Source organism: Siniperca chuatsi, linkage group LG7 (genome assembly GCF_020085105.1).
Source record: "Siniperca chuatsi isolate FFG_IHB_CAS linkage group LG7, ASM2008510v1, whole genome shotgun sequence".
Classification (NCBI taxonomy): domain Eukaryota; kingdom Metazoa; phylum Chordata; class Actinopteri; order Centrarchiformes; family Sinipercidae; genus Siniperca; species Siniperca chuatsi.
In genome coordinates this window covers 3,113,282-3,141,182 of record NC_058048.1, presented here as the reverse complement: position 1 = coordinate 3,141,182, position 27,901 = coordinate 3,113,282, and the positions used below count along the sequence as shown (strand labels likewise).

The following is a 27,901-nucleotide window of genomic DNA, read 5'->3' as shown; positions in this document are numbered from 1 at the left end:
ACAAAGATTGACATTTTTAAAACAGAACCATGTGTACGCACTGCTTTATAAATCTGACGAAAGGAGTGTGTATGCATATTTTTGCATTTGTGGGTACACAGACTTTAACTCTTAGAATTGATTTAGATTTTAAAGATTTGTGATTTACACTTAGATTTAGATATTACTGATCACGTTGAGTTTGGAGCCAAAGAGACACCAAAAACCATAGAGCACAAAATCTCATTACTACCTGTACTACTGACACTATCACTACTACTACAGTACTGCTTGAAAGTACTGCTCTTAGTACTACTAATGTTGGAGCTTTGGTTTCATTCCAATTATCTTTTAAATGACCTGTTGAAATGTAACTTACGGACTTGTTGCATGTTCTCAAATAATGCAGAGGTGTCTGAGTATTAATTATAATAATTAGAAACTGAAAGAAAAGGTCTGTGCAGAAAGAAAGGTGGAGAGGAAGCCAGAGAGGAAAAAGGCTGACCAAGGCTACTACAAAGAGAAAGAGAGAGTGTGAGGGAGCGAGGTAGACAGATGAAGAGCGTCTGGCAGACAGATAGCTCTAGACAGAGGCCATGATTTGATTAATGACCGGGGCGTGATGTGCCCAAGCACTGATACATGACATCCCCATGGAAAGAAGATCCATCAATGCAAATCCAGCTCTGTCGCCGTCGTCCAGAGAAAAAACTCTGACCCTGCCAAAAAGTCACACTGTCACCTGACCCTGGTCTCTCTTTCTCTCTTAATCCAACCACCCATCCAGCTCTCCTCCATCCATCCGTCCATCCATCCCTCCCTGTCTCAACAGCATTTGCATTCTCTTCTCGCATTAAGCCTCTCTCTCTGTCCTTCGCGCTCCTTCTCTCTCCTCAGCCGCCCTGTGTCACGCTATCTCATGTTTCTCTCCCCTCTTTTAATACCCAATTTGCATCCAATACAAGCAGGAGGCTTCCAATGAGGAGTCGACGTGCGAAAGGACCAGCTCTGAAGACTGTCCATGTCTACACAAACACTGTGTCTTATTTGAATTGTTCTGCCAGAGAGGATATTTCAGTCAAAGGAAAAAAAAAACTCTAGCAGGTCTGGACAGGAACTGGGCTGGGGAGTGTTAGGAGGCAGCAGGTCAGGCAGGTGACATGCTGACTGATGCTCTGGGAATCAGGAGAGACCTTGGACGTGAGGATGAAATTGCAGCTGTGAGACGGAGGGGTAGAGAAAGAGTACGGAGTGTGGAAGACAAGAAAAGTAGCTTTTTTCTTGTCGTCCGTGTTCCATGTTTTATCTAGGCTTTAAAAGATAGTGCTTTTGAAGATATTTTTTGATTGAAGTTGATTTTTTTTTTTTTTTTGCTTATTTTCTATTTTCATGGCCAAAAAGATAAAAACCTCTCTCTGGATGTAGATGCCAATAGTGGTAGTGTGCAATAAAAACTTGATCAATGTGTTCAGCAGAATGTAACTCTTGTCAGGGTGCAAACTCTCTGTAACAGCATTTGGATCATGGATCATTATCAGCCACTGACACTCCTGTGGGGGATTAAGGGCTTTGTAAGGCTGGGTGAGACCGGGTTCATTACAGGGTTTCATACACAAACATACCAACAAAATGGATTTGAACTTAATCACACAGTCTCTTACAGTGGACTGATTTTACTGGTCAAATGTCTGTACCCAGAAACACTCCCACACACTGTTCATACTATTCTTGAAATGAAAAATGATTCATTGCAGCAAGAGATATCTGAGATGTTTGTAGGTCAAAAACCTATAATGATGGGCCAGTGACTGAAAGCTTGACTTTGTTATTTCGTACTTGCAAGTTTGCAGAGCCTTTCTTCTCCCCAAGGCAAATTCCAAAAAATTATTCTTCAATTATAATGTTCATTCTTGACTGGTCAAACTTGCTTCAGTAAAATACGGGCTGTGCTGAGAAACCTCCATCACACAGTAAGTGGACGACACTGCCTGCGTGAAATTAGGGCTGGGTGTCAAACCTCAATACTTTGGTACCAAAATATGTCCGTAGCATCAAGTATGTCCGGTGTCAAAGGTAAGCACTGGCTGATTGGTCAGATTATTTGGCTTGTTACGTATGCCCCTCTCAGATATGCTGCACCCGCTTCACTTTCCCATAAATTTGTCATGTCAGCTGCTTACAAGGGGTAGGTGATATGACAATATATAAGTAATAATATACATCTGTCAGCTATCAGAGATTTTGTCATACTACTGATACCTAGTTAGCTATCCCTTTCACATCTCTGGTAACAATATTGGATGTTTATATGATTTTCTGCATCAGTGTGATGATGTACCTTGACAGGTATTTAATTTGCTGGATAAGACATTTTAGTTCTTTTATCCATTAACCCTTTCTCAATTGATTTTCCCAGAAAATGTATTATATTACATTATATATTGATACTGTATAGTGATATAAAATGACATACACCATGATAAGAGAATTTTATGCATATCACCTGCTCCTATGGCTGCCAGTATGAATATCTAGCAAAAAGCAAACTATATGAGAGTCCTAACTTAACGTCTTGTCATTTTTAACAATGCTTAGGCACTGCCTGGCGTAATAAAATAGACAGCAGAATTCTATACTCTAGCATCCCTCAAGTTCACAGTGTTCAATAACAAAGCCACACTGTCATTTAACTGCAAAATTAGTTTTAAAATGTATTTTTGATACACCCTGTGGGAGAGCTGAAAAAACACTCCTTCGTTTGATATCATTACTACCATTACAAGCCCTCAGCGTACTCCGGCAGAACTGCCACCGCGAGTTCAGCTCTAGCCGTACTGATTCTGATTATGCAACAATTAAGCAACAGACACCGGTTTGAATGCCAAAAATCCATTTCTTTAAGAGAGCGATGAACCAGAAATGTCTGAAAAGTGCTTTTTTCTTTTATTAAACATCTGATCAAATTCCCTGATTTAAATCAGAGAATCTTATATTATACTGTTTTTAGATAAAGTCTATTATTATTGTTAAATATTTTATAGAATTAAAAGAAAGGGGTTAAAACATGTTGATATTTCCCAAACTAAGGTATCAAAACATATTTTTTCATATTGGTACTGAAACAAAGTTTTGTATTGGCACCATTTGGAAAAAAAAAAATACTGTATATTTCAAAATTTCACCATCCCTACTTAAAATAGTTCTTTGATAACTGACCAATATCGGCAAACCTGTATCAGTCTGTCCCTACATTTATTCTTTGATAGTCCAAGTTTCCCAGACATGTTAAAGGAGGGAGGGATTAAAGCAGGGGAGAGGAAGGAGAATGAAGAGGAGGGAGGGGGGAGCTGTAGTCTTTCTGTGCAGGAGGAGAAAGCTGTTCTACCATCCCAATTCCCCAAAGTATCATTATTAAAACACTCACTTCCACAGGGGGAGGAAAGGAGAGAGAAAAAAAGGGAGGAGAAGAGAGAGAGATGGACAGCGGGGAGGGCTAAAAAGGGTCGAACACAAAGGGCGAAGAAAGAAAAAGAAGGAGCGGGGATCCCCCACTGGACAGAGTAAAAACAAATTAAAAGAGCCCTTATAAAACACAGATGCTGCAAAGAAAATAAACTTCACAAGATTTACTGTTTTGCAACGGAATCGGAAGACTGGTGGAAAAGCCATCAGGTCTTTTTTCTCCTCTTCTCTCCTTTTTTCTTCCTCTCTCAGGTAACGCTGCGGCGGAGGGATCTATCTCCTCAGTTTTCTCTTTCCCCCCTCTCTTTTCTCTTTCTACGGCGATGTTGCTCGTCTGCTATTTTCAGTCAGAGTTAAGAGTCGAGGTCAGGCCGGCCTGTGTGAAAATGGCTTCTTGCCCGGTCCCCTGCTCCCAAACCGCAAGCTAACGGGGAGGTTTTATTAACAGCCCTATTTGGGAAAATTTTTGGAACATTTTGTATTTTTATTGACGTTTCTCATGTCAGACAGCTGAAAAAAACAAAACAAACGCTCGATAACAGCAAAAAAAAAATTCCCAGGATATGATTTTTCTAACTTTGTGAAAGTGAGATGTGTAACATGCTGTATGTGGCAAAGGTGTAGCGTGTTCAGAGCTCAGAGCTGTTTGTGTTGTAATGAAGAGGAAAAAGCAGCAGCCGGGAGGAAAAAAAAAAACGACAGCAAAACAGAAGCAGAACATGCCTGCATGCAAAAACACACATGCGCATTTCCGACAAACAACCAAACATAATCATGAGAAAACAATCAGGTGAAAAGAGCGCGCGCAAACATGAAAACACACACACACTTGCACACACAAACAGCACCCTGAAATCAGATCTACAAGTTTACAGCATGTCAGTATTTACAAGGCTTCATCAGACAGGACTGAGTCACCAGCTAGGAGAGCTGGGAGGGGGTCAGACAGCTCCACTGGATCAGATGACACCCACACTCCAACCATGTGTGTTTGTACAAGAGTGTACAAGTGTGTGCGTGTGTGTGTGTGTGTGTGTGTGTGTGTGTGTGTGTGTGTGTGTGTGTGTGTGTGTAGCCATCATCTGATTTGGGTCAAGGAGCTAGTACCTCACAGTAAAGTGGGACGGGTTATGGCCAATGATTGAATGTTTGGGAAAGGAAGAAGAGTTTGTGTGTGTGTGTCCGCGTGCGTGCGCGTGCGTGTGTGTGCGTGCGTGCGCGCATGCGTGCGTGTGTGTGCGTGTGTACGCGCGCAAGATTGCACACAAGTACACAGATGCAAAGATAAACAGCATACACACTTACACACCAATTTAGAGCAAGCAGGAGCGGAGACACAGCTGGAGAAAGACAGGATGCATCAGATGGTGTCTGTGTTGTTCTTTACTGTTTTTCTCTCAAGTGAACATGACTAAGTGGGAACTTTAAACTTTCAAAATCGGAAAATAACACTAAAATGTAGATATGAATGTGAGATATAAAATATTTGGCTAAAAGCTAATTTTAGTCTGCCAAAGAAACTAAAAATTTTGATTCAGGTTAATTAGAAAATTGATTTGCTAATGTGGATGATGAAAGAAAAAATATCAGACTGTTGAACATGAAGAACATGTGAAGACGTTTTAACAATGTCTTACATTGGGTTAAATTATTTTACACAAAAAATTAGAATTACTTTTGTCCCCCCTCTAACTCAAGTTACTTCATTTTGTGGCCTAAACACATGCAGCATGCAAAATGTGGGGTTAAAAATAAGGTTTTGGGTTCTATTAATGTTTCTAATGTAGGTGATGACAGAAATGTTTGAACACCTATACAGACAATGTACACTGTACGAGACAGGACTGGACCAATAGGCTGATCATTTTTAATAAAAATGAAAATAACTGGTTTTGCATACCAAAAGTGTTTTTTTTAAAGATATTAATTCTCTGCAAGGGTGGAAAATCTGAGTACAACACACTACAGTACACTAAAACGCTTCATTCTAATCTGAGACAAATTTAAGTTATTTATTTATTTTAGCTGGATTTGGCAAGGCCAAAAAGGAGATGATGTCCCCAAAGAGACCAGCAACCATCATCAAGGAGATAAGGATGAGAAAAAACAAGACACAGAATTTCTTCTTCCGCAACACAAGAAATGAACTGCGTGTTGCCTACACAAAATGTTTTTTGGTATTTCAAACTTTTTAAAATCTCAATCAGAAATAAGACCTCTGTCATTATAGTGTATGTGATTACAAACAGATAAGAGTGCGCTTGAAGCTAAATGAGACGAAGCCCTGAGCTCACCTCCCCGGTCAGAGAGGACATTGGCTGCGTCCGTCACTCTGTCTGGGTCTTCTACTTTTCTAACCCTGTGGTACGAAGGAGAGGAAACAATGAGAGAGACAGAGGGGAGACGATCCTCCACTGTCTTTATGAGCAACTGCATGGAAATGATCAGGTCACACTGAAACATTCAACATTTCTTTCATGATCATTATGTTGCAATGGTGACTAATGGTGATTTTCCTGCAGTTAATGCAGAGTTCTGTCCACTCTTTTCTTTAATGAGGTTGATATTTTGCTAATTATTTCATCACAGCAGCCCCATCTTCTTTAATCGGCATTAATAATCCAAAATATAAAGCCCTCCCATGCTCCGCACTGCATCAAAAAACACACACACACCGTGGTCGCACATATAGATCTGATTTGATTTCGCCATTTAAAAATGACCCTGATCTAATGCTGATTGATTGACATTACAGTTATGTTCAGCTGTGACAGAAGCTCTGTTTGAATAGCGGGTAACAACTGCTGGGCCGCTTACACATCCCAGCCTAACTGTGTATGCCAGAAACACTTCGACATGATACGAGCAAACAGGGAATTTGACAGTAAAGAAGGACGAGGTTTCTTTCCAGAATTATAGATGTTTTCGTTTAAAAAATGTAAATCTATAAAGTGACTTATCAGAATCAGAATCAGAAATACTTTATTGATCAAGGGGAAACTCTTTTGTTACAACGGCTCACTGTCACGTCAGTGCACACAGGAATAGTTCTAAGCAAAAATTATAATACAGGTCAGAAAATACATTAAGTACCAGGTGGGTATAAGTATAAAATAAAATATGTGCAAGTACAAAGTGGGTTTACCGGTTGATGATAATAATACGGTATAAAGTAATAGTGAACTGTCAAGTTAAGTGTAGCTTATTTATAATGAGACGGAGGATATTGCACAGCAGTAATAGAGGTATGAATAAATATCAATATCAATAAATAGGGAATTTTAAACTGAAAAGAGTATATTGCACAGGAGAATTAACACAGAATATTGCACAATTATTATTAAGTATTGCAGTGATGTAATGATCAATGTCCAGTTTAATGACTTAGGGTCATACAGACTGACACTTAGAGGGAGGATGCATGTCACGTTCAAATATTATTAGTGGAAATGATTTGGTTGACTGCATTCACTAAGACAATATTACATTTATCCTTGAATTAATGAATTTAAGATAAATGTTTCCAATTTTGGTTCAGATGATCAGATTATAATTATGTAAGTGTTTGATGTTGCTGTGACAGTATTTCACAGACACCTCATGACCTTGCAATGGCAAATTCTGGGAATGACAAACCTGTATTTAGGTTAAAGTATTGGTTTTTTACATTAAATACTGTACACCTACAATAGATCAGTAGGTGTACAGTATACAATGTATAAAACAGGGTGAAACAAACCTGTTTAGCCCTAACACTGGTGTAAGACAAACATTAAAGGCTTTAAACACAAAAATAGTGAGATAAGAGAAAAACTAAAAATGTATAATGTATAAAGAAGATCGACACGCTGGAGCTGAAAAAGGTGGGATGTAAAACCTATTGATTCGGTGACAATGGAAGGCTTTGGCTTTTCTGAGCATGTACTTCTTATGGTAGGCAATAAGCTGGAAGCCACAAGTGCCGTCTGTGTGTAATGGCAAGCCAGCTTTATTTCTTTATCTCTACCTTCCAATTTTGCAAATCAAATAATGATGAGTGCAGCGGCAAGCAACCAGTGATAAGAGGGTTTAGTGGTTGTGGAGATTGAGTTATTAGGGTTCGTATAAAATGGACAGAGGTCTCAGGCGGAGCCCGAGCGCCGGCCAAGATACATATTCCTCGCACTGTGTATTTTTGGTCACTTTAAAAGCCCTAAAAGTACAGGGGAAGGCTAATTTTCAGGGTAAACAGCTTGTTCGATTGCAGTGTGGTTTTGCGCTGAGCTCTCCGTTTATTGACTCAAGCCGAGCAGTGCTCTGGCTCCTCTGCCGACCACAGGGAGAAGCCTGCCGACGGAGCCTGCAACAAATACAAGCTGCTAACACTAGCTTACCTTTGATGGCACACAACTGTTAAATCAAATGTACTGAGTAATGTACAAAGCCTAATCCTCTTGACTACATGGCAGGTTGAGGGGAAAAATGCTTTTAAAAGAACATCTGCTCCTTTTAGAAAGCTATTTGTCATTTCCTATTTCCTGCTGACTTAGGTTAAATAATAAAGATATATAAAGTAGGATTTGAATTTGAAAGTACAAAATTCAAAGTACATGAATTATGAGAACAAACACTGCTCAGAGAAAAAAATATATTTTCATAGCAGTTTAAAAAATGTAAAATACAACATCTACAGAAAAAAGGTCTTCACTTCCTCCACCATCTTCTGAAGACAATTACGAAAAAAGGAAAGAAAAAGATTACACCTAAGAGGTCTCTACATTCAGACTGCCTCTTTAAAAAAGCCTAACTCCAAAAGAGGGCTGCAAGTTGTTTTAGCTGAAGGAAGTGACCATTCATTAAGAAAGCCAGAGGAATTTCCTTGCTTTTTCACTGTTGTTAGATTTGTATCAAGGCAAAACCATCGCAGCACAACTCCTGCTTTCCAAGTCCTGTTCTCTCTGTGTGTGCGGCCCAGCTGCTCTGCTCCTCCCTCTGCAAACTGCTGGGAATCCTGACCACACAGCGCCACACGGAGGACAACTCCTGTACTAAAACACAGGGCTGCCACCACGCTTTAATGCAGATTTCCATGACTTTGGGTAATTATAGTACAAGACTTCCATGACCTACTATTTGTATATTCTCCCTGCTTTATTAATGATTTCCTTAACAATGTTTATTACCCCAGTTAAGCTGAAAACCATCTAATGTTTTGAAAGAGTGAATAAATAGTTTACTTCTTGGAAAGTGTATTTTAGCATATTGAAGTGACAAATTAACTGACCATTGATATTCCCCGATTTCTTTGATGTTCCTGTTTATTTGTAGCTTCTCGCCGAGACACAGAAGCACAATATAAATATCCACGGATACAGAAAAGGAAGCAATGCTCTTCTCGCTGATCTACGTGTCAGGGGTGAGTGTCATCATATGCACGCTTTTTTGTGTGTGTACAGATATACAGATACAAGATAAATTTAACTTTAAAGCTACAGTTGGACACTTAAATATACTGTATATTCCCTAATTTGGCTATAAGCGATACTGATTTTGGGACATTTCTGGGAAGGGTTGGGCAATATGATGTATGTTGTGTGACAATGTTAATTTGTCAACCATCAGAGATTTCTTCTATACCACGGTAGCTACTGCTTTAATATATTTGGTTGTTGTGACCTTATAACAGCAATTAGTTTTGCTCTTTTTTTCCTGGATTCATTTAATTTCTGTACTTTTCATTTAAATTTTCAGTTACTTTTGTCAGCTTGAACACTCTTCATTATGTGAACAATATGTTCTTGTGGGTTCATCATGTTCTGTGTTCTGCCTTTATTTTAGAAAAAAACTGAAACATACAACTGTACCAACTGTGTGAACACAAACACAGCTTCAATAAAAACACATGACAACAATATATCTGGTTGTATGTGGCCGTTGTAGGCAATGTTACAAAGGAATTTTTTTTGATAATTTTTGCATCAATGTAATGAAGTGCCTTGATCTGTATAGATCATTTGATTATTTTATCTATAAACCCTTTTATCAGTTGTTGACAAACAGCAGATGGAGTTTTCTCAGTTTACATTTCTTTCAGTGTCAACTTTTAAACCAACATGAACAAAAAGTGCTGAGGAAAAAAAATGGAAATTTGAACATCTACAATTCGATGACAACTGGACAAACTCCATATACATCATATTACATGATCTACAATCATGTAATATGAGCTCCAGAACAGCTACTAAATGGATTGTTTTGTCAACTGCAGTTTCCAAGGAACCTCAACCGTTCTCAATTAGATTTTTGATTTTACAGAACAGTAACCGTATCAGGATATACTGTATATAAAGTTACACATATTGTGATAAAGATTTTTTCCATACAGGCATGGTCAGTGCTGACTACCTAGGTGAGGCTAGCAGCCACAGAATAGCGACGTCATAGCAACTACAATGGGATGCAGGACTAACAAAAGAGGGAAAAAAGGTAAAATGTTCCAATTAAAAAACATGGTGAACATGTGGGCCTGCGGTGGCTTTACAAATGCTGGTTAGCTCAGTCCCAGACTGGACACTGATCCAAGGCAGACAGCTCATCATAATGACTGAAATCTGGACAAGTAATCTATCTCCCGGTTTCATAGTGTTTACACATTTTTGAAATTAACATGCTAACTTGCTCTGTTAAATCCATCGACTATCTGTGTGCAACAGAGATTTCGACTGTAACTTCAACTGTACTCCGTAACTGTTTCACTTACAGTAACTATACTGTCAAAAACAGGGTCACAGTGAGGTCGTGTACATACGTGTCACACACCAGCAGTTATGAGGTAATGTTTCCTTGGCATCGACCTCTGCAGAGCGTTGGTGTTTTTCACCACAGGACGATGACTGATGAAGGGGAGCGCTGGGGGAGGAGGGAGGCGAGATAAAACAAAAGTCCAAACCCAAATAAGCAAGCAGTCAGCCTCTAATAGCAGAAAGGAAGTGTCCCTTTATCAACAAGTGAATTAACAGTTTCCCGTCACACCTTGTTTTTTGCCTCCCCCCATCTCTCTGAACCAGCGCCAGGGCCCAGATGGCCCCGTGATCGGACCACCAGAGTTTCTGCTCGGTGAGGAAACAAATCTGTTGCACTGACTAATAGCCTCGTGCTGATGTTTTATGGTTGGGAAGTGTATGACCAATGCTCTGTATACACACAAAAGGCATCCATGCATGTTAAAAAATGCACACCAAGTCATAACTGTCATGAGAGTGCCGCAGGAAAGAGGAAAACATTTAACAGTATTTCATGCTGAAAGAAGAAAAACGGAGCCATAATCAGTAGATAAAAGCTTTATCTCCGCCTACCGCACTAGAGGGCAAAGTATAGCCCTTCGCAAAGAAATATGAACGCAGATCAAATGAAAAAATCAAAGATTGTTAAGATCAAGTTGTTTTTGGAGTGCTCAAAACCTGTTTGCACTGCACACTGCTGTATTATACAGTACTGTGGCTGGATCTGAAAAGAAAAAAAAACAAAAAAACGGAATAATAAAACTCTGCAGTGGCTGCCATATGCCTGGTATATCCTCAATAACCTCTGCCTTTAGCAGAAAAACTGCACTTACTAATCAAGCCTTGTATGCGCTGGGCCGCAGACAAACCGCGCTTTACAGCGTGGGACGGTCACATTATGGGTCATCACCTCAAATGACAATACATTGATCACACAGAGGAAAGGCTTTAGGAAAAAAAGGGGGCGGGAGAGAAAATGTACTGTATACAGGGACGTAAATAGCCATTCCAGATTTCAACAGTGACAAGAAGACGGCCAATTGCAGCCTCTATTTTTAGGCGTCCTGGGCTGGCAGCTTTGAGAAGGATGTGTACTTTTCTACAGTTCCTTCCCAAAATTCTACACTGTCCTCGCTGGCGACAATCACAGAGCAGCTGTTGTGGCTAGGTGGCCCGGCCCGGCTTGCCTCACCCTGCTGCTTTCTGCCAGCCTAAGAAAACCGCCTTCACAGCCCAAACTTCACACCCAGCTCGCAAAAACAGGCGGAAGGCAGACACAAAAGCAAATGTGACTCAATGTGTTTGCATCCGGTGAAAATTACGCAAATGATGGAGTTTTTATCAAAGCTGGTGGCAGCGGCAGTGGTGGAGGGGGCTGGATTCTAAATTTACATGTGGCAGGATGTCTTGGAGCCAATTTATCTTAAAAATAACAGACACACAGAGACCTACATGACCTTACCCGACAGAGATAGGATATATTATTTTAATTTCTTAATTTTTATTCATTGTTTAGTTTTAGTTCTATATTCATCTGGAAATCTGTACTGCAACAGACCCTGCTCACTTCTTTTTTTCGGAATGATTGAGAATAGGCCAATATTATGTTAGTCACTTACTTCTGATGTCAGTTTACACATATCACATATTTTACATCAAGCTGAAAACGGTGTGCATGTATGTGTGTGTGTTTGTTTATGTTTTGGAGGGGGGCCATGGGGGAAAAACAATCCCAATAACGTGCTTGGAAAAGGTCTAGGAGCCACTGATCTAGATTACACATTACTCTGCTTGTTTGTAGAATTGTTTGCAGTGTGGGCTAAAAGCTGCAGGTGCTTTCAGAAACATGTCTGATGTCATCACTGTCTCCAAGCGCAGACATATCCCCCTTTGCAAAACAAGGGAACGTCGATGTAACGTACTGACCTTAAAAAGTGCTAGACACTACTATATGAATGAGGTTGTAATGCTATAAGTACACAAAGTGACTGACTTGTAGCTCGCACAGTAAGGTGCTTTGTGTTTATCAGAAAGTGAACTAGTGTCCGTATGGTATGAATTAACAGCTTGATAAAAGCGGTGTGAAGCCTGACTTCAATTTCCTGTGGACTACACTGTACACTGTAAAATGTTATGAAAACCTTCAGTTTTCCCCTGAAGAGTCGAGCACACTTTTCACTGCAGCTCGACTGTAATCTGTCATTCTGACCTGCTCCTTTTTTGTATTTTACCATAAAACAATGATCATTTCTGTAGATAGTTTATCTTCTTCAAATGTACAGACACACACACACACACACACATGCACACACAGCCAATAAGGTATCACTGTGAGGACTAATTGTTGACAGGTGGCCCTAATGCTCTCCTTTGAAACAAAAGTGTGATTTATGACCACGCTCCCCGAGACCCCGGCTTTCAGCGCTGCTACTACAAACTTATCTTTCTCTCCCTCTGTCTGTCGCTCCCCCTCCTGTTCTATCTCTCCTTCATTTTTCTGAATTGCACCTCATTACTTTGCTCACTCACTTTCACCTCCTACCCCACTTTGATGTTTCTGTCCCTCTCTGTCTCTCATCGCAGCAGAGCGGTGACTCTCCAAAGTCAGACATCCTTTTAATGTTTGATGGCCTATTTTTCACAGTGTGGAGGAATGTGTGTGTGTGTGTGTGTGTATTTCGGTGTAGGGGTTACAGAGGGGTCTGGGTCTAGACAAGGAAGACAGGAAGGAGAGAGGAAACACGGGCACCATCTTTTAAGAGAGTGTGTGTGTGTATGTGTGTGTGTATGCAGCTGGGGGTGCAGATAACAATATGACTTGAGCCTGACCTCCTGGTCCCGCCATCTTCTGTCACCTATTCTGGCCCATATGAAGACTGAATGCATAATTTCAAAGAAAAAAGCCTGGGAACAGCTTATGGCAAAAGTATATTGCGGCCATGAAATACATTTGTAAAGGAGGGATTAGTGATATGGATAAAATTTTATATCACGGTATGTGTAATTTTATATTGCAATATTAACATATATTGAGATATTGTAAATGTCATGTGTAATCTAGTGAATTAAAGACCTAACAAATTGAGGTACTTCATCACACTGATGTAAAAATCCTGTAAATAAATCGGTATAACGAAATCTGAGGTCTATAGAGGTCTTCACAGGTCCAAAATATAACTCGAGGAAAACCTACCCAAACCATACACACAGTAATTCATTTTTTAAAAGAAGAAGAGAGACCTGATCTGATATGCGCAATGAACGTATGAATGAATCCAAAATGCTGTTGACCCGAACAGATCCACCACCACTGGCAGCAGCGTAATGTGCTACCAATTAACAAGCAGCCGCCATCGAAAAAAGCAACAATATATGTCGATATATATATTTTCCTGCACTTCACAGTTTACACTCTCCTGTGATGATTATGACGGACCACGTGATCAGAGTGGACTTGCTCCTGTTGGGTATTAAAGACATGTGGCAAAACAATGGGACTCTAAACATCCCCATTAAACCAAATATTAAACTAGTAACCAAGACTTGACCGGACTTGACATATGGCAGATGTCTCATTAGAATATCATTATATCGCTCCAGCTCAGTCGTTTAGTCATTTAGACTGACCTTCTCACGCTTGAGTTTGAACACATTAACTTAATTTGAATATCTGTCATGGGCTAATCTAGTTAATCAAGGCACTTCATCGCACTGATGCAAAAATGCTTAAATCCAATATTACCATCAAGCAGTACTGTTCACTGCTTTTCAATATTGCCCACAATGGTCTACAGTGAATCCCTACTAGGGGTGCATGTAACCCAGGTGGACCTTCTGCAGTTGCCAGGGGGTACGTGGAAAGATTGTGGAGTAGATAAACTAATTTGAAGAAATAGAAATGACTTTTTTTTTTAAATGAACATATTGTTTCAGCTGTAACACCAGCTAAAAGTAATGAATTAACGGTTCAAATACATAGCTAAAACTAATGGGTAAATGGTGAAAAAGCTAAAAGATTGAAATGGAAAATTAACAGTTGAAACCATAGACTGTATATAAAGATGGACGGCCCAAAAGTAAAGCCAAAACATCTCCTCCATGTTAGCAGATGGGACATGGGCCAAACTTAAAATTCAAAGTACACGACAAATACATTTTTCCCAAAGATGGTTTCTGTCATTTTAGGTAGTTCTTATTATGCTAATAAGAAGTTTGGTTCTAATTAGTTATTTGATGCTATAAAAAGCGGGTTACACGTCATGATTGACAGCTGAGCCCTGCTCGTGATTGAGTCGGCCGGGTGTATGGGCGGGACCTTGATACTGCAGTTCCAACCCCGATCACTACTGCGCAGACTCACCAGCGCAAGACGGCAGCGCCCGTATCCGGGATACTTTGGCTTCTTTTAGTGCAGTGGGAGGAAGTGGAGACGCGTCGTCCATCTTTATATACTGTCTATGGTTAAAACAGCTTAAAATATTGGATAAATTTGAAAAAACTAAAAGAAGTTGATAAATGGTTTAAAAAGCTAAACACCAAAGATAAATGATGAAAAAGCTAAAATAGGATAAACACTTGAAATAGTTAGCTAAAGGCAATGCTTAAATAGTTAAGATAGTTACCTAGAAATAATGTATAAATAGTTGAAACGTCCAGCTGCTGCCACTAGTAGTACGAAGCCAAATTTGACCAAACCGACCTACATACTGACAGTTAAATTGTGTGAAAAAAATACTGTAAGAATATCCACTTTCATATACTGTAGTCACTAATGTTAAATAACGTCCAGTTAACACACATTTGGAACACGACGGGTGGTGTCGGCGGAGGGGTACTTGAGTTCATCTGACAGGGCTGTGGGAGTACGTCAGACAAAAAAGGTCAGGAACCACTGGTCTAATACAACAAGAGATATTAACAGGATGAGAACTTCGATAGAACGGCTATAACAAAATCTCATCTCTGATGTTAGACTCATTTCTTTCGTCAGTATGCTGTCGTGTCTCCCAACACTATTGTTAGGAAAACAAAACTGCCCTTCTAAAAGTTGTGTTTCAGCACATCAACACTAAGCTTGGAGGGAAACTTTAGGATTTGGGGGAGCAGATCTTCTGTGGGATATATTCAACAGCTTCCTCTGTGACCTTGATTTTACAACTCTTTCCACGAGACTCTCATGCCCTTCAGTTTATCAATTGTTACAGTATTTTAAAACTGTATTTTGAAGGGTTAGAGATCTGGTTTGCACTCCAGTAAGTGGAACCATCTAGGACAATGAGGATATAAAAGACGTTGTAAAATACATTCTATTAGATTATGTAAAATTACCCACTGGTCAATTCCCAGTCATTCAGTTCTCTGAAGTGTTTATCAAGTTCTTGACCCTGCCCTGGCTGCAGTACACCTATCAAAGCTCAGGGATATTCCTGGAAAACCATGACTAATGAGAACTGCGATATTTTACACCGAGTAACACCTCTGGGGTCAAGCAGTGCAGCTGACACAAAGTGTGTGTTTATCAGTGTGTATCTATGTCAACTAGGGACACACAGACAGTGTGAGCAGCCTGCACTGGTGTTTGACAAACAAGGGAGACAAGGTTGTGGCAGACAGATCAGAGTCCCTGGAAAAGAGCAACTGAGATGACCTGTCACTCGAAACACACAAATACACACACACACACACACACACACACACACACACACACACACACACACACACACACACACACACACACACCCACCCACAATTGAACTCAACTGTAGCAATCTCTAGCCTGAAGCAACTTCTAATGCTATACAGTATATATCTATATACATCAACAAATATTTTGATAATTGGCCGTTTAAATCATTTATCAAGCAAAAATGCCAATCATTCTTTGTTAACAGCTTCTCAAATGTGAGAAATTGCTGCTTTGCTGATGGCAATTTTTCACAGTTTTCTAACATTTTACATACCAACAAATTAATTGATTTACCTGACAATAACAGTCAAATTTATCACAACTGAAAGTAATAGTTAGTTGCAGCCCACTGATATATATGAAATATATTTTCTTGCAATCTACTGCATACATTTCTTTTAGATCTCCAGCCGAAACAAAGGTACAGAATATTTCATTACATCCATAGATGGTTGACGGCCAAGTTGATGACCAGTAATATCAAGCCTCAAAAGTCAACAAATAGCAGTAAAAGGCTTTCTGACCAGTCAAAAGTATTACAGAATATATCAATAAATAATAATAGTTAATTACATATGTTAAATGTAGTGTAAAAATAAAAATATATTAAAAAGCTTTAAACTTTTCCCCTAAGCTCTACTCAGATGGCAAAGTGAATAAAAACAGTTTCTTTTACAGCTGTATTTATTCATAGATATATTTATTTGTCCAGTTGATTGCCAGTGGTTGATATGATATATTTAAAATTGTATTTTGCTCTTTACTGAGATCACGATCATTTAACACGATTATTAATCCATCTTTTGGATTAAAAACAAAACTTAATAAGCATACATGCGAAGCCCTAGTCCGGGGCTGTGTGGTGCCCGGAATATTATATTCTTTAACCACTGCAAAGCACAAAATAAACACATTGGTTTGGTGTACTTGCTAGTCCAGGCAGGGTTAAACTGATGTTTTCATTGTCAATTTTACGTTGCAGGGTTGACAGAGACATACTGTAAAACTTCAATTAAAAGCCGAGCCCCAATTCAACGCAGAGTCCCTTTTACTGCCCGGGTGTGGCGCCCGCTTGAGCTAGTTCTAAGCTGCTTAGATCACGCATACAAATATAAACGTCTAAACTTTTGCTTGACTCCCTACCTTTGAAGTCATAAAGTCAGAATATATATTTGTAAGGGTCTATGGATCAAAAGAATCAAAATGTTTTTTCATAAAAATTTATTGAAGTTATGAATATTGTCATATGTCTATTACTACGCACTATGATTGGCGGTGTCTCTACATCCATAAATACTGCGCATGTGGGACTCTCAACAGAGCTGAGAAGGAAGCGAGATGGCTCACTCATTAGCTGCTTCCATATTCTATATATGTAGTTTACTTATTTTGACATATAGATTTATGTATGCTGGGCCACTCAGAGGTTGCGTCTGGGCTGGTTGTGGCCCACGGGCCACCACCTGAATAGGCCTGTCCTAGTCTAAGGGGACCTGAATGTCATCAGGATATTTGGTCAAAAGTGTGTCTTAAGCTTTCTATAAATTCTAAACATACCATAATATGATCCTGTGAACTCTAGATAACCTCCAGCATGCTGTCACCCACCAACTGCTTGCTAAGATGCCATCCTGGAGACGCAAATAGGCAACAACATCAGTAAAGCCTTCACTTGCACTCCCTCCCAGCTGCTCACCATGCAGTGGCGACCCCGAGGGGCTGCTGGACAGGCCAGGTATGGGGCTACAGCGGCCCCCGATGCCTCCTCCTCCACCCAGGATGCAGCCACCTCCTCCTATGCCTCCTCCTAACGCAGCCGCTCTGTTCAGCTCCTGCTCGATCTCTTCCAGGCCGGCGCTCTTTTGGAAGCGAGACATGCGGTTGACCACCCGCGGGGACATGTGCGTGCGGGCGCAGGGTGCACCGCCGTAGGGGTTAACAGGAAACACATGGGTGGTGCCGCGGAGGGTGCTGATGGCTACCCAGCGACTATCCTGGCTGAAACACATGTCCTGGACCTGGACAGAGAAAAGACAGATACAGAAGTCAGAGGACAGAGGGTTGGGACAGCATGAGGATGAGACAGAGAACGTGCAGAACTATATTTCCATTCACTATGCTCATGACTGATTCCCAAATAGCTCAAACAAACACATCATTTAATTTCACTCATTTTGGGGGTTCTTGCAATTAAGCTAATTATGTACACTGTATTTCCATGTTTAAATATTGAAAGGTGAGGAGCAACACAGAAAATGTGATTGAAAGTGAACAGGCAGCTGGTGTATTAACTATACCGTTAAAATAGACGAATAATACATTCTGAACTCTGCGATTCTGCCTCTCCACTCCATATTTGAAAAACGTCATTGATGTGTTATGTCTTTATTTGTCCAACGTAAAAAGTTCTTAAACAGTCCTTAAATCTTGAAACAAAATAATAAAACATGGGGTTTGGAGATTTGCTAGTCTGCTGCTATTCTACAAATTATCTTTCAGAGCAGCTCACCGGTGTAAGAAAAGCACGCAAGGTCAGTTACAGCTAAATCCCGGCGTCGTGTCGGAATAATTAAATAACGAATGAAGGTATTCACGCAGTGCCAGCTGTGTGCAACATTATGCACGGTTTGGCAGATCGAGTTGGTCTGATCAGGACAAAACATAACAAAATAATTTACTGAAAACGTGGAGGGTGCTTCTGCCTGTGCAATCTGCACGTGTCACTGTGTTTTTATTTATTTATTAACATTTATTTAGTCCCCTGTTGTGCGCGCCAATAGTTTTTGCCTATCCTGCTCAGCCTTCAGCTCGGATTAGCATACTGGTCAGGTTGCGAGTCCTATATTGTGTTAACGTGTCAGGCCGATTTAGACAGAAAACTAGAGCAATAACTATTAACAAATGCAATATTTGATTACTTTATACCAGCAAATAAAACCTGAATTTGAACTTGACGTTCAATGAATTCACCGCAAGTCATCACTGCAGTCTTCTCTGTTTTTATAAGACATGTACAGAGTATATTTGGCTGCATTTACCTGCATTGGCTGGATCTATTTTAGGGATATCAGCTGGATCAACACCATCTCCACTGCGGCCACAAATTCAATGAAAACTGCAGGGCACTTTTTTCTTACTTTCTTAGTAAATCTGGTCCACGGTGTGCAAGCTGCTGAAATAATACTTCGAATAAGGGATTCGAGCTCTCTGCAAAACCTATAACGAATTATATATATCCTTTTAAGACGTCCAATTAAATGCATTTAAAATGTTGGTAGTTTTCCATTGTTAGTTTGTATTCATTAATATTGGCACATACCTAATCCAGCTGTTAATGAGTATAACATTATTTGGTGATATATTGTGATATTACTGTTGGCAACATAGGCGTCTGTCTGCCCTGCAAAAGAACAGGGCCCGGCCGACATGATCGGACATTACGAGTGCCTCCTACCCAGTTGTAGGGAGCTAAAAGCATCTTAAGAAGCTCCGGAAACTGCAGGAGGAACCAAAAACTACGTTATATTTCAGTTTTTATTGTTGTTGTTTTGTTATCATGAACACCGATGTTCTTTGTTAAGTGACATTAATGTAAAATGAGTGATAACATTTAAATTAGAAATTTTGAAATTCAAGTGTTCGTAGAAAATGCTCTTAACTTCTAAGATCAATCGTTTGTCATGACGGGGCGGTGTTCTAATTGACAGGCGTTGTTTATGCCAGTGAAAATGATAAGTGCAATTTAGACTTTTAAATGGATGTTTTTATTGTCAGTATAGAAAATGGTGAACAGGCATCTGGATGGTAACCACACGCTAATCTGGAATGATAATGTGTTAGTTACAGTAGTTTTAAACTTACTGATTCCAACATATATGACAACATTTTCTCCTGAGAGTACACTTGTAACCATCCTTGGACAATTACTTACATACAGTACGCTCACTAACTCCAAGATATCTGGTCCAGGTTTGGTTTCATCAGTTTCATCCAACTTCTCTACACTGCCATATTATACACAAGTAAAATTAACCTGATGGATATTTTGAAAGTAGGTACCATCCTTTCTGGATTATTTCCTTCACCACTCTGCATAGAGAAATATGCACAGTGGGAATAAACTACATCAAACTCCAGTCTGCCAGAAGATTAGCGTGACTAGGGTGAAGTGTTTATCACAAAGATAAACAAACCTTTCTGAGGTGCTTGACAAAAGTGAGAGGTTTAGACAATAACTTTTGGCAATGGTGACAATGTGATATGAGCTTGTTTGGTGGTAAAATAAATGACTAGAAGAATTGATGGCATCTTTTGTTAATCCTCGTCTTCAAACAGTGACTGACTCTCAGGGAGCAGACACTTAAGAAGATAGGATCTCCTTGAGCATGTTAGACATGCAGGAAACCAGACAGATAGGCTGCAAGAAACAATACAAACAAAGGAGAGTGGGAGAGAGAAAATGACGAAAGACAAAGGAGTGACAAAGGGTGAGAGACTGATGAGGTGATAGTGTGCTGAAACAGCATCTATCATTCGACATACTGTAAAAAAAAAAAAAAAAAAGAGGCTGGAGAAAGTGGATGGGACTGGAAAACAATGAAAGGAAAATGTCCAAGAGAAAGTTAAGATGAGGAATGTCTCTTTAGCCAGCAAATAAGTCAGCCAATCAGAGAGAGAGCTCTGTACCTGTAGGTCTCTCTAATCTTTTGCCAGGTCAGACTAGGTAATTGTCCCCAGCAATGACAGTTAATGGGGCATCCTCTGCATACCAGACAGTTACTTTACTTCACAAAGATGAGTGAAAGAGGAGGCCTGACCTCTGCATGGGCTGATTAGGGAAGTCTTGGAGATGAGAAAGGGCTACTTTGTGTGTGTCGTAATTGGTCATAATAAGACCTGTCAGAGCTCCAACTGTAAATGGGTGCCTGGACTTTACTGTCAAATCCATTTTATCAGGTAGGGGGTTACCTAAAGGGTTGCTCTGATTATACAGTCATAGTGTGACAATCATGCAGATATCAAACAGTTGTCAAATGTTATCTTAAAAAGTTGGAGTGTGGGGCGCACCATCTTCTAGGCTGAGTCCTTACCGCAGCGGCCCGGGTTCGAGTCCGGCCCGGGCCCATTGCTGCACGTCATCCCCTCTCTCTCCCCTGCCTCTGCTGTCTCTCTCTACTGTGACTAATAAAGCAGAAGTGCCTATAAAATAATGGTGGAATGTAACTGTATTCAGTCACATGCATGTGCTGGTGTGGAGGTTGCGCATTCCAGTGAGGCTGGAAAGCTCTCCCTCCTGTCCTCATACACAGAGCACTTGATGACATCCTTGGCAGTCAGAGAGATGCCAAGAAGACATGTTTAATGTTTCTGACTTTTTTTTTTAAATCAGTGAAACTGTTAGAGAGATTAGGCAGCTCTGTTCACCTGAGAGGAACTCTGAAGGAATGACAAGAATGTGACAAAGCTGGACAGAGGGATAAGACTGACGAGAGAGGACAAACATACACTTGGATAGAACTCAAGTGTATGTTTGATTATAAAGAAGATATCAATCACAGAAAGAAAACCAAACATGGGTTTTGTGGTTGACTGGAGCTTTAATCCTTTGCTCCATATTGTTTAACCAATATACTGGAGTGCAAGGCCTGGTTTTAGAAATAAATAATAATAAATCTATACTGTAAAATAATGGATAATACTCATTTTGACTGATTAAACAGATGTTATGGAATTTATCAGTTACGCAGCATCGAGATCAGTGCTGATACTAACCTTATGTAGCAGATGGCAGATACGCATTAAAGGTGCACTGTGGCGTTTTCTTAAAAACGTATGCTTACATTCAGTGTTACACACCAAAACGCATTGTGTCAAACATGTAGAATGCCCAATCCCTTCTCACAAAACATTTGCAAAGCCGATTTCTAGAGTATCTTAAATCCTGCATTGTTTACATCCATGTTTACAAGCTAGAAGTCGTCTTCTTCCCTGCCAATACAATTCAGACTTTTAGAGGAAGTGTTAGTTTAAAATCTTTTATTAAATTATTTTGAATACGAGGACGCATCTCTACATATAATGATCTTTCTTTTCATCCTGCCACTCTGCTGTCACAGCGACACTTTCCCTGAAGGTTTTGTCATACATACTGTATGTTCACATGTAAAAAGCTTATTAGAAACCCAGTTACCCGTATACTGTATGTGGCCAAGCAATCAGCGTTCTCTGAAAGATGGGATGAGGAAATCAGGTGTCTGTATTCCCCCTCTCACAGAAACCAGATTTCTAATTTACATAAAATTGAAGAAATCAGGTTCCTGCAGGAAGCCAACAGTAGCCGGTTCCTTAAGTGCATGTAAACGCACTGACAGGATCAACCTTCAAAACCTGTATCACTGCAATCACAGCTGATGGCGCAGCGCTGCAAAGTTTAGCAGTAAAGGAGTGCCACCCCGTAACCTCAGTGACAAGCGCTCTCCAGTTTGCCCCGTGGCTCCGCTCTCATCTACATTCCCTTACAGCTGTTATCAGCAGCAGGCCTGTTTACCTGGCCTCGGGTCACTGACAGCTAGCCGCATGTTTGGCCGCTGGAGACAGATAAGGCGTCTCTCCACCCACCTAACTGAAGACTTTATCACTCTCCACTGTGTGTCTGAGTGTGTGTGTGTGTGTGTGTGTGAGTGTGTGGCGATAACCCCTGGCCCAAGCACTAGGCTAAGGCCGGCTTTCAGTGTTTACAACGGGTAGGATCAAAGCAGGCTCAGTGTGCAGCCGGTCAGCGGACCTGCCGTTTGGTCATACATTAACTATAGGCAGGCTGTGAGAATGTGTGTGTGTGATAGTGTGTTTTCCCCGTCAATAATCCTGAACCGAACAAGGCCTGAAGTAGTTTTGTTGAGTAAGCACTTCTAACTTGCACTGCAAAGTCTCCGCACGTCACGGCTAAAATTCAATAGGGGCACAAAATATGTTGACTTGGAAGGTGATGACTGCATTTATTAACTATTAATATTTTTTCATTTGTAAGTTCTGCAATCAAAATCATTTCCATTTCCCTGCTCATCTCAATTTAGATGTATTGTGTATCTATGTGGGCATCTGTCCCGTCTTTAGGTGTTTTGACAGCTACCACTGGGTAAGCCAACAGATATTACACCCTGTCTACAGTGAGATATAATATACTATACTACAATATACTATTAGTTTTCATCAACTGATTGTTATTGGTGCCCTTCAATCCACAGTCACTGCCTGGCTTTTGCTTTCCATATTGGAACACCAGCCACATCCTTCTTCTTCCATATAATAATCTCCCCTGGTACCCCACATGAATAGATGTCAGCGTGGGTATTTGGCCAAGCCTTGTGGCTCCATCTCTACTCGATCTCCACTCCAACACCAAGTGTTTTTACTATTACGGAACCCTCCCTACTGTACTGTAGAGAATATATAGTGTACCTGTACTGCTTTTCAGTCTATAGAAGGGAATTCACATGGGAATTGATTGGGTAAATGACAGCATATGAAACATGCCAAAAAAAGCAATGCTCAAAAATAGTTAATGATCCTAAAATATATATTACAAAGTACAGAATGTCCCACTGCAAAAATGTTTAACAAAAGTTCAATTAAGAGAAACCAGTGGATTCTTTTTGCATTGAAAAGCAATATTTTCAACTGGCAAGCATTTTTGTTATATTTGGATCAGTGTGCAGATTGCTATGTTATTGCAGAAGCTAAGAAATTACACATTTCAAGATTTCCTAATGTACTAAAATAATAAACAAGGTGGAAATAAAGAATGCCACTCTACTTCATCTAATGGTGTTTCCTCCACTCCATCATAGTTCATTACACTATGCTTATACCATGGCCAGTTTCAAAAGAACAATGGCAGGCTGTGAGTGAATCATCATCTAATTTATTAAGTTTTCTTGTCAGTCCAATCAATAGTTATGTTCATTTCACCAGTGTAATTCATATGTACTGTTACAATGGTTACCTGTAGTTTAATATATTTTAAGAACTGATTACCAACAGTGCCTAAACAGTGGATCATAAGAAAATCTGTTGTTGTTGTTTTAAAAAACGTTTAAAGCTTTAATCTTCCCATTGTGTAAGTACGATTGTGTTACATGGCATTGCACCAACCACAATGCACACAGTTATGTGAGAACATCTAAAACTATTTTATCTTTATCTTCATTATGTGTTTCATAAAACAACACAGCCATTTTTTTCAAAGATGTTCTCCTCAAACGCTACAATTCTATTAGGAAGGGGAAAAAAGTGGGAGTTGAGAAAAGGCATGTAAATAAAAATAAGGACTCCTTTTATTAGATTTGCAAGACAGAGGAGAATGGAGGGGGCAAGAGGAAGAAGATTGGAACATGTAATGATTTGTTCTTGTATTTTGTATGAATCAGTGGTTGAATGTTTTTCTTAACTTGTCATGGCAAATTTCTCCCACAAATTGTCTCTGTTTTAAATGTGTGTGTGTGTGGTTTGGAAGGAAATGAATCGAGGCCTGAAGAAGAACCCTGCAATTGGACAGTTGAGAGAAGGATCTTTGGATCTTGTACTACTGACAGGAAATAAGGCACCCATTGGGGATAAATTCTTCTTCAGATAAACGTACTTGCTATATGTCAACATCTGCATACCTGAAACAGTGTCAGTAAACCATTGAGTGTGTTGTGTGGGAGAAGAAGAGGAAGAGAAACAGTAAATAATGATGATTAACTAACTAGAGCAAAGAGGTTTTGGTTTGATCTAAATCTAAGCCATTTGCCTGCTCTCTGGTTGCTAATGTTCTCTAGTATCGTCCCTATGACAGTATTAAAATATCAACACATGGTGGATTAGAGTCCTGTTGTAAACTAAAGCACCTGCTAATAATCAGAGTGCTACCTGTTGGCAGAGCAAACCAAAGTCATTGACCCATTCAAAGCACTACAAGAACTGGAACTGGAGTATTTCTGGGTATTTGCTCTACAAAACTGCAATCCCTGTGCCGCTCTCTGTTGTTCACCGGTGTCCCCCCTTACTTTGAGCATTTGCTTGGTGTCATAACGCTTTCATTATCTCTTGTACAGAGCCTTTTGTTTTATGTGGAGGGACCAGCATCGAAAATGGTTTATATGTGTAGTTTAACATACTTCAACGTTAACATTATATATTGTTTTTTTACAACACTGTTTTAATTTTTCTGATATTATAAGATTTTACTGCAATGCAGACGTCAGATGGGACAGCAGCAACTGATCTGACAACATATATCTTCAACAACAACAACTAATTTGTAAGTGAAAAGTGTGTGTGTGTGTGTGTGTGTGTGTGTGTGTGTGTGTGTGTGTGTGTGTGCCTCAGACCTTGGCCTCAGTTTCCCCACGATGCAGGGTATAGAGATGGTGAACAGCGCTCTGTGAGGACGCCCATGGGTGGGTGAGAATCTGGAAGACGTGAAAATCGTGGCCCAGAGTGTCAGCAGTCACTAGCAGCATTCCTAAAATAGACACACATACAATCATCAGCATTAGGAGTCACTCCCACAGAACTGGTTATTATCATCACAACTGTTACTGTTCATGTTGTCCACTGAGGCCTTTGTTTCATTAAGCTATGAGTTTGGAGTGTTTTATGTGTAATTTTTGCTTTCACATGAATGTGTTTGTGTTTGCTTTACTTATTACATGCTTCTGTATTGTATGCTCCATTGAGTATTTGTTAGTAGTGCTTAATGCTGCCAAGCCTAGTAATACATAATGTCTGTATTAACATTGAGATTCTTTTTATTCCTTCTTAGCCTGCTTGTTTCCTATTTTAGTAATTGTGTTTTTATTTGTATTGCCATATGTATTTTGTAACATCAGGGCAGGAACTACAGATATAAACTTTCCTTTTGGAGATCTCTGGAAGATTTATCAATGTGTGGTGTCCCTAATAAATGAGCTGAACAACAAATAGTACTATTAGGTAATTACTCAATGACCACAGTCAACAGACTGAAAATGTGTTCTCAATTCACTATTAAGGTTAAAGAGGCACCCCACCAATTTTATACCTGAAGGTTAGTTTACTCATCTTGATGACCCTTGATGACATCATCAGGGTGATCTCGAATTTGGCCTGGAAACTACAAATTCATAACAGAAAGCCTGTATTACAAACTGGGTAAGTGGAGTTTGAAAGACGTGGGCATTTATCAGGCAGGGAGGTACTAATGAAAGATGCTAGAAAATGTAGGACCAAGTGTTTGAACTTGACTCATTTTAGGGACTAAAAGTCAGGGTATCGCAGCCTCTGGTAAATCATTGGAGTAAATCACATAAAGACAGATTTAGATTTTATGATGTTTTCTACAAAGACAATACTTACAACACTATATACTGTCCCTAGACTTGCATTAGCCTTACTTAACCAGTGTGATGCAATGTAATCCATTTGAGAAGTGAATGGTCAAACAATCTCTTACAAATGTGTACTTTGATACCTAAGTGCAAAATTGTAAGTGATGGTTATATTAACATATCAGTTCAAAACATACATCTTTCAGTGTTGCTCCCAGTCTTTGAGTAGAAATTCTTTAATTTTTTTATTATGTAAAGATACTCTAAATTGTGCCAGTGTGTTTATACATTGCCACTGGTACACTGGTAAACTGATACAAAGTCAGACCGACCAAAATATTTCAACTGTATTACACTCTGGCAGCTCACACGAAGGCAGCCAAGACTACATAACTATGCAGGACACATGCTAGACAGCATGACAGAATTACTGTGTCTTTAAAACAAACAAACCAACCCATTAAAACAAAGCCAGCTATCGTTTGTCGCTGTCATAAAATGCAGCCTTCCCTCACATGGTAGCTTGGTCTGGTTAAAAGCAGGACTCGAGTCGTGTGCTTCTTCAAGGACAGACAAGATGATGAGTGACTGTAAAAGAGAGAATCTATGTATTCATACATCTGTGTATGGACGTGTGTGTGTGTGTGTGTGTGTGTGTACATTGAGATTCACCAAAACACTGAACCACAGCTCAGCACAAGGGTAACCCCCACTGACAGGCCCATTCATTTGGTCCCGTTTTATTTGAAGCTCGTCAAACTCCAGAAAGTATAGGCCCTCACCATAAACAACATGCTCAACAAACCACACCAGAACAAACCCTGATCTAAACTGGCTCGGTTAGGAAAAACGCTGCACTGCTTTTCAAGCGCAACCCAAAACCCATCCCCAGAAGCTTTTTGAGATGTTACAAACAAACCCGTAGATCGGGCAGTAACTCAAAATGTTGGAAATGCATCACTGATACAGATTTGAAAAAAATGTTTTTGACGACTCCCAGACATAAATGATATTAAAGTAATTAGTAATTTTCCTCTGAGTTTTCCCCCATGGAATCTTTTATGTGGAGGCTGCAGTAGGTTTTAATTAGTGGCCGGGCTTTATTGGGTGGCATGTCAAATGTGAAAAGAGGAGGCTGGAATGGCATGAGATTAAAAGGATTCTGCAACACGTGCGAGGGAGATGGAAAACGCTCCCTCTCTGGAAAAAAAAAGCAGTGTGCTTCAAAATTTTGCACATTCATTTAGAGTTAAAAGGTTTCTTTTTTTAAGACTTGTGTATGACTGAAGAACAGTTATATTTAAAGATGATGAAGAGGTGGAATGAGGGAGGTACAGAGCAGATGAGCGATGGGGTCATGCAGATTATCAGAGGTGGAGGGAGGAAAGCAGTAGAGAAGCCAAGTGAAGTGTGCATTAAGACAGTGGTTAGCTATTCATGCTGTATCAGAGCGACCAGAAAGCCAGAGAGCTAAGGCCCAGGGCCTGTAAACTCTTGAAAACCCACGCCCCAAACGAGGTGCCAAGCCACAAGAAGCATTTGCGTCAACTGGGAATACAGAGAAAAAAGGGACGGGGCCCTTCTAATTATAGAGTCTGGAAACGGAAGCGCAGGGTGATTAGGAGTTGAGGCGCTGCGGTCTGTTTATCTGGGAGCTTCCTCTC

The 27,901-nt window shown here is 40.0% G+C and overlaps 1 protein-coding gene and 1 long non-coding RNA gene across 8 annotated transcripts in view; one reads left to right on the top strand and one right to left on the bottom strand.

The window, feature by feature from the left end:
- The window catches only part of bcas3 (BCAS3 microtubule associated cell migration factor), a 380,835-nt gene that overhangs the window by 273,970 nt on the left and 78,964 nt on the right, over nt 1-27,901 (bottom strand). For all 7 annotated transcript variants that reach the window (XM_044202927.1, XM_044202928.1, XM_044202933.1 and 4 more), the window contains exons 14-15: nt 25,260-25,393; nt 17,585-17,906 (exon numbers count right to left, since the gene is read on the bottom strand). In XM_044202927.1, the coding sequence (XP_044058862.1) occupies nt 17,585-17,906; nt 25,260-25,393 (456 nt within the window). The remainder of the gene's footprint in view (nt 1-17,584; nt 17,907-25,259; nt 25,394-27,901) is intronic.
- LOC122879157 lies at nt 6,757-17,601 on the top strand. Its single transcript, XR_006378645.1, has 3 exons — nt 6,757-8,519; nt 8,749-8,836; nt 17,471-17,601. It is a non-coding gene; the product is annotated as an uncharacterized LOC122879157 (long non-coding RNA).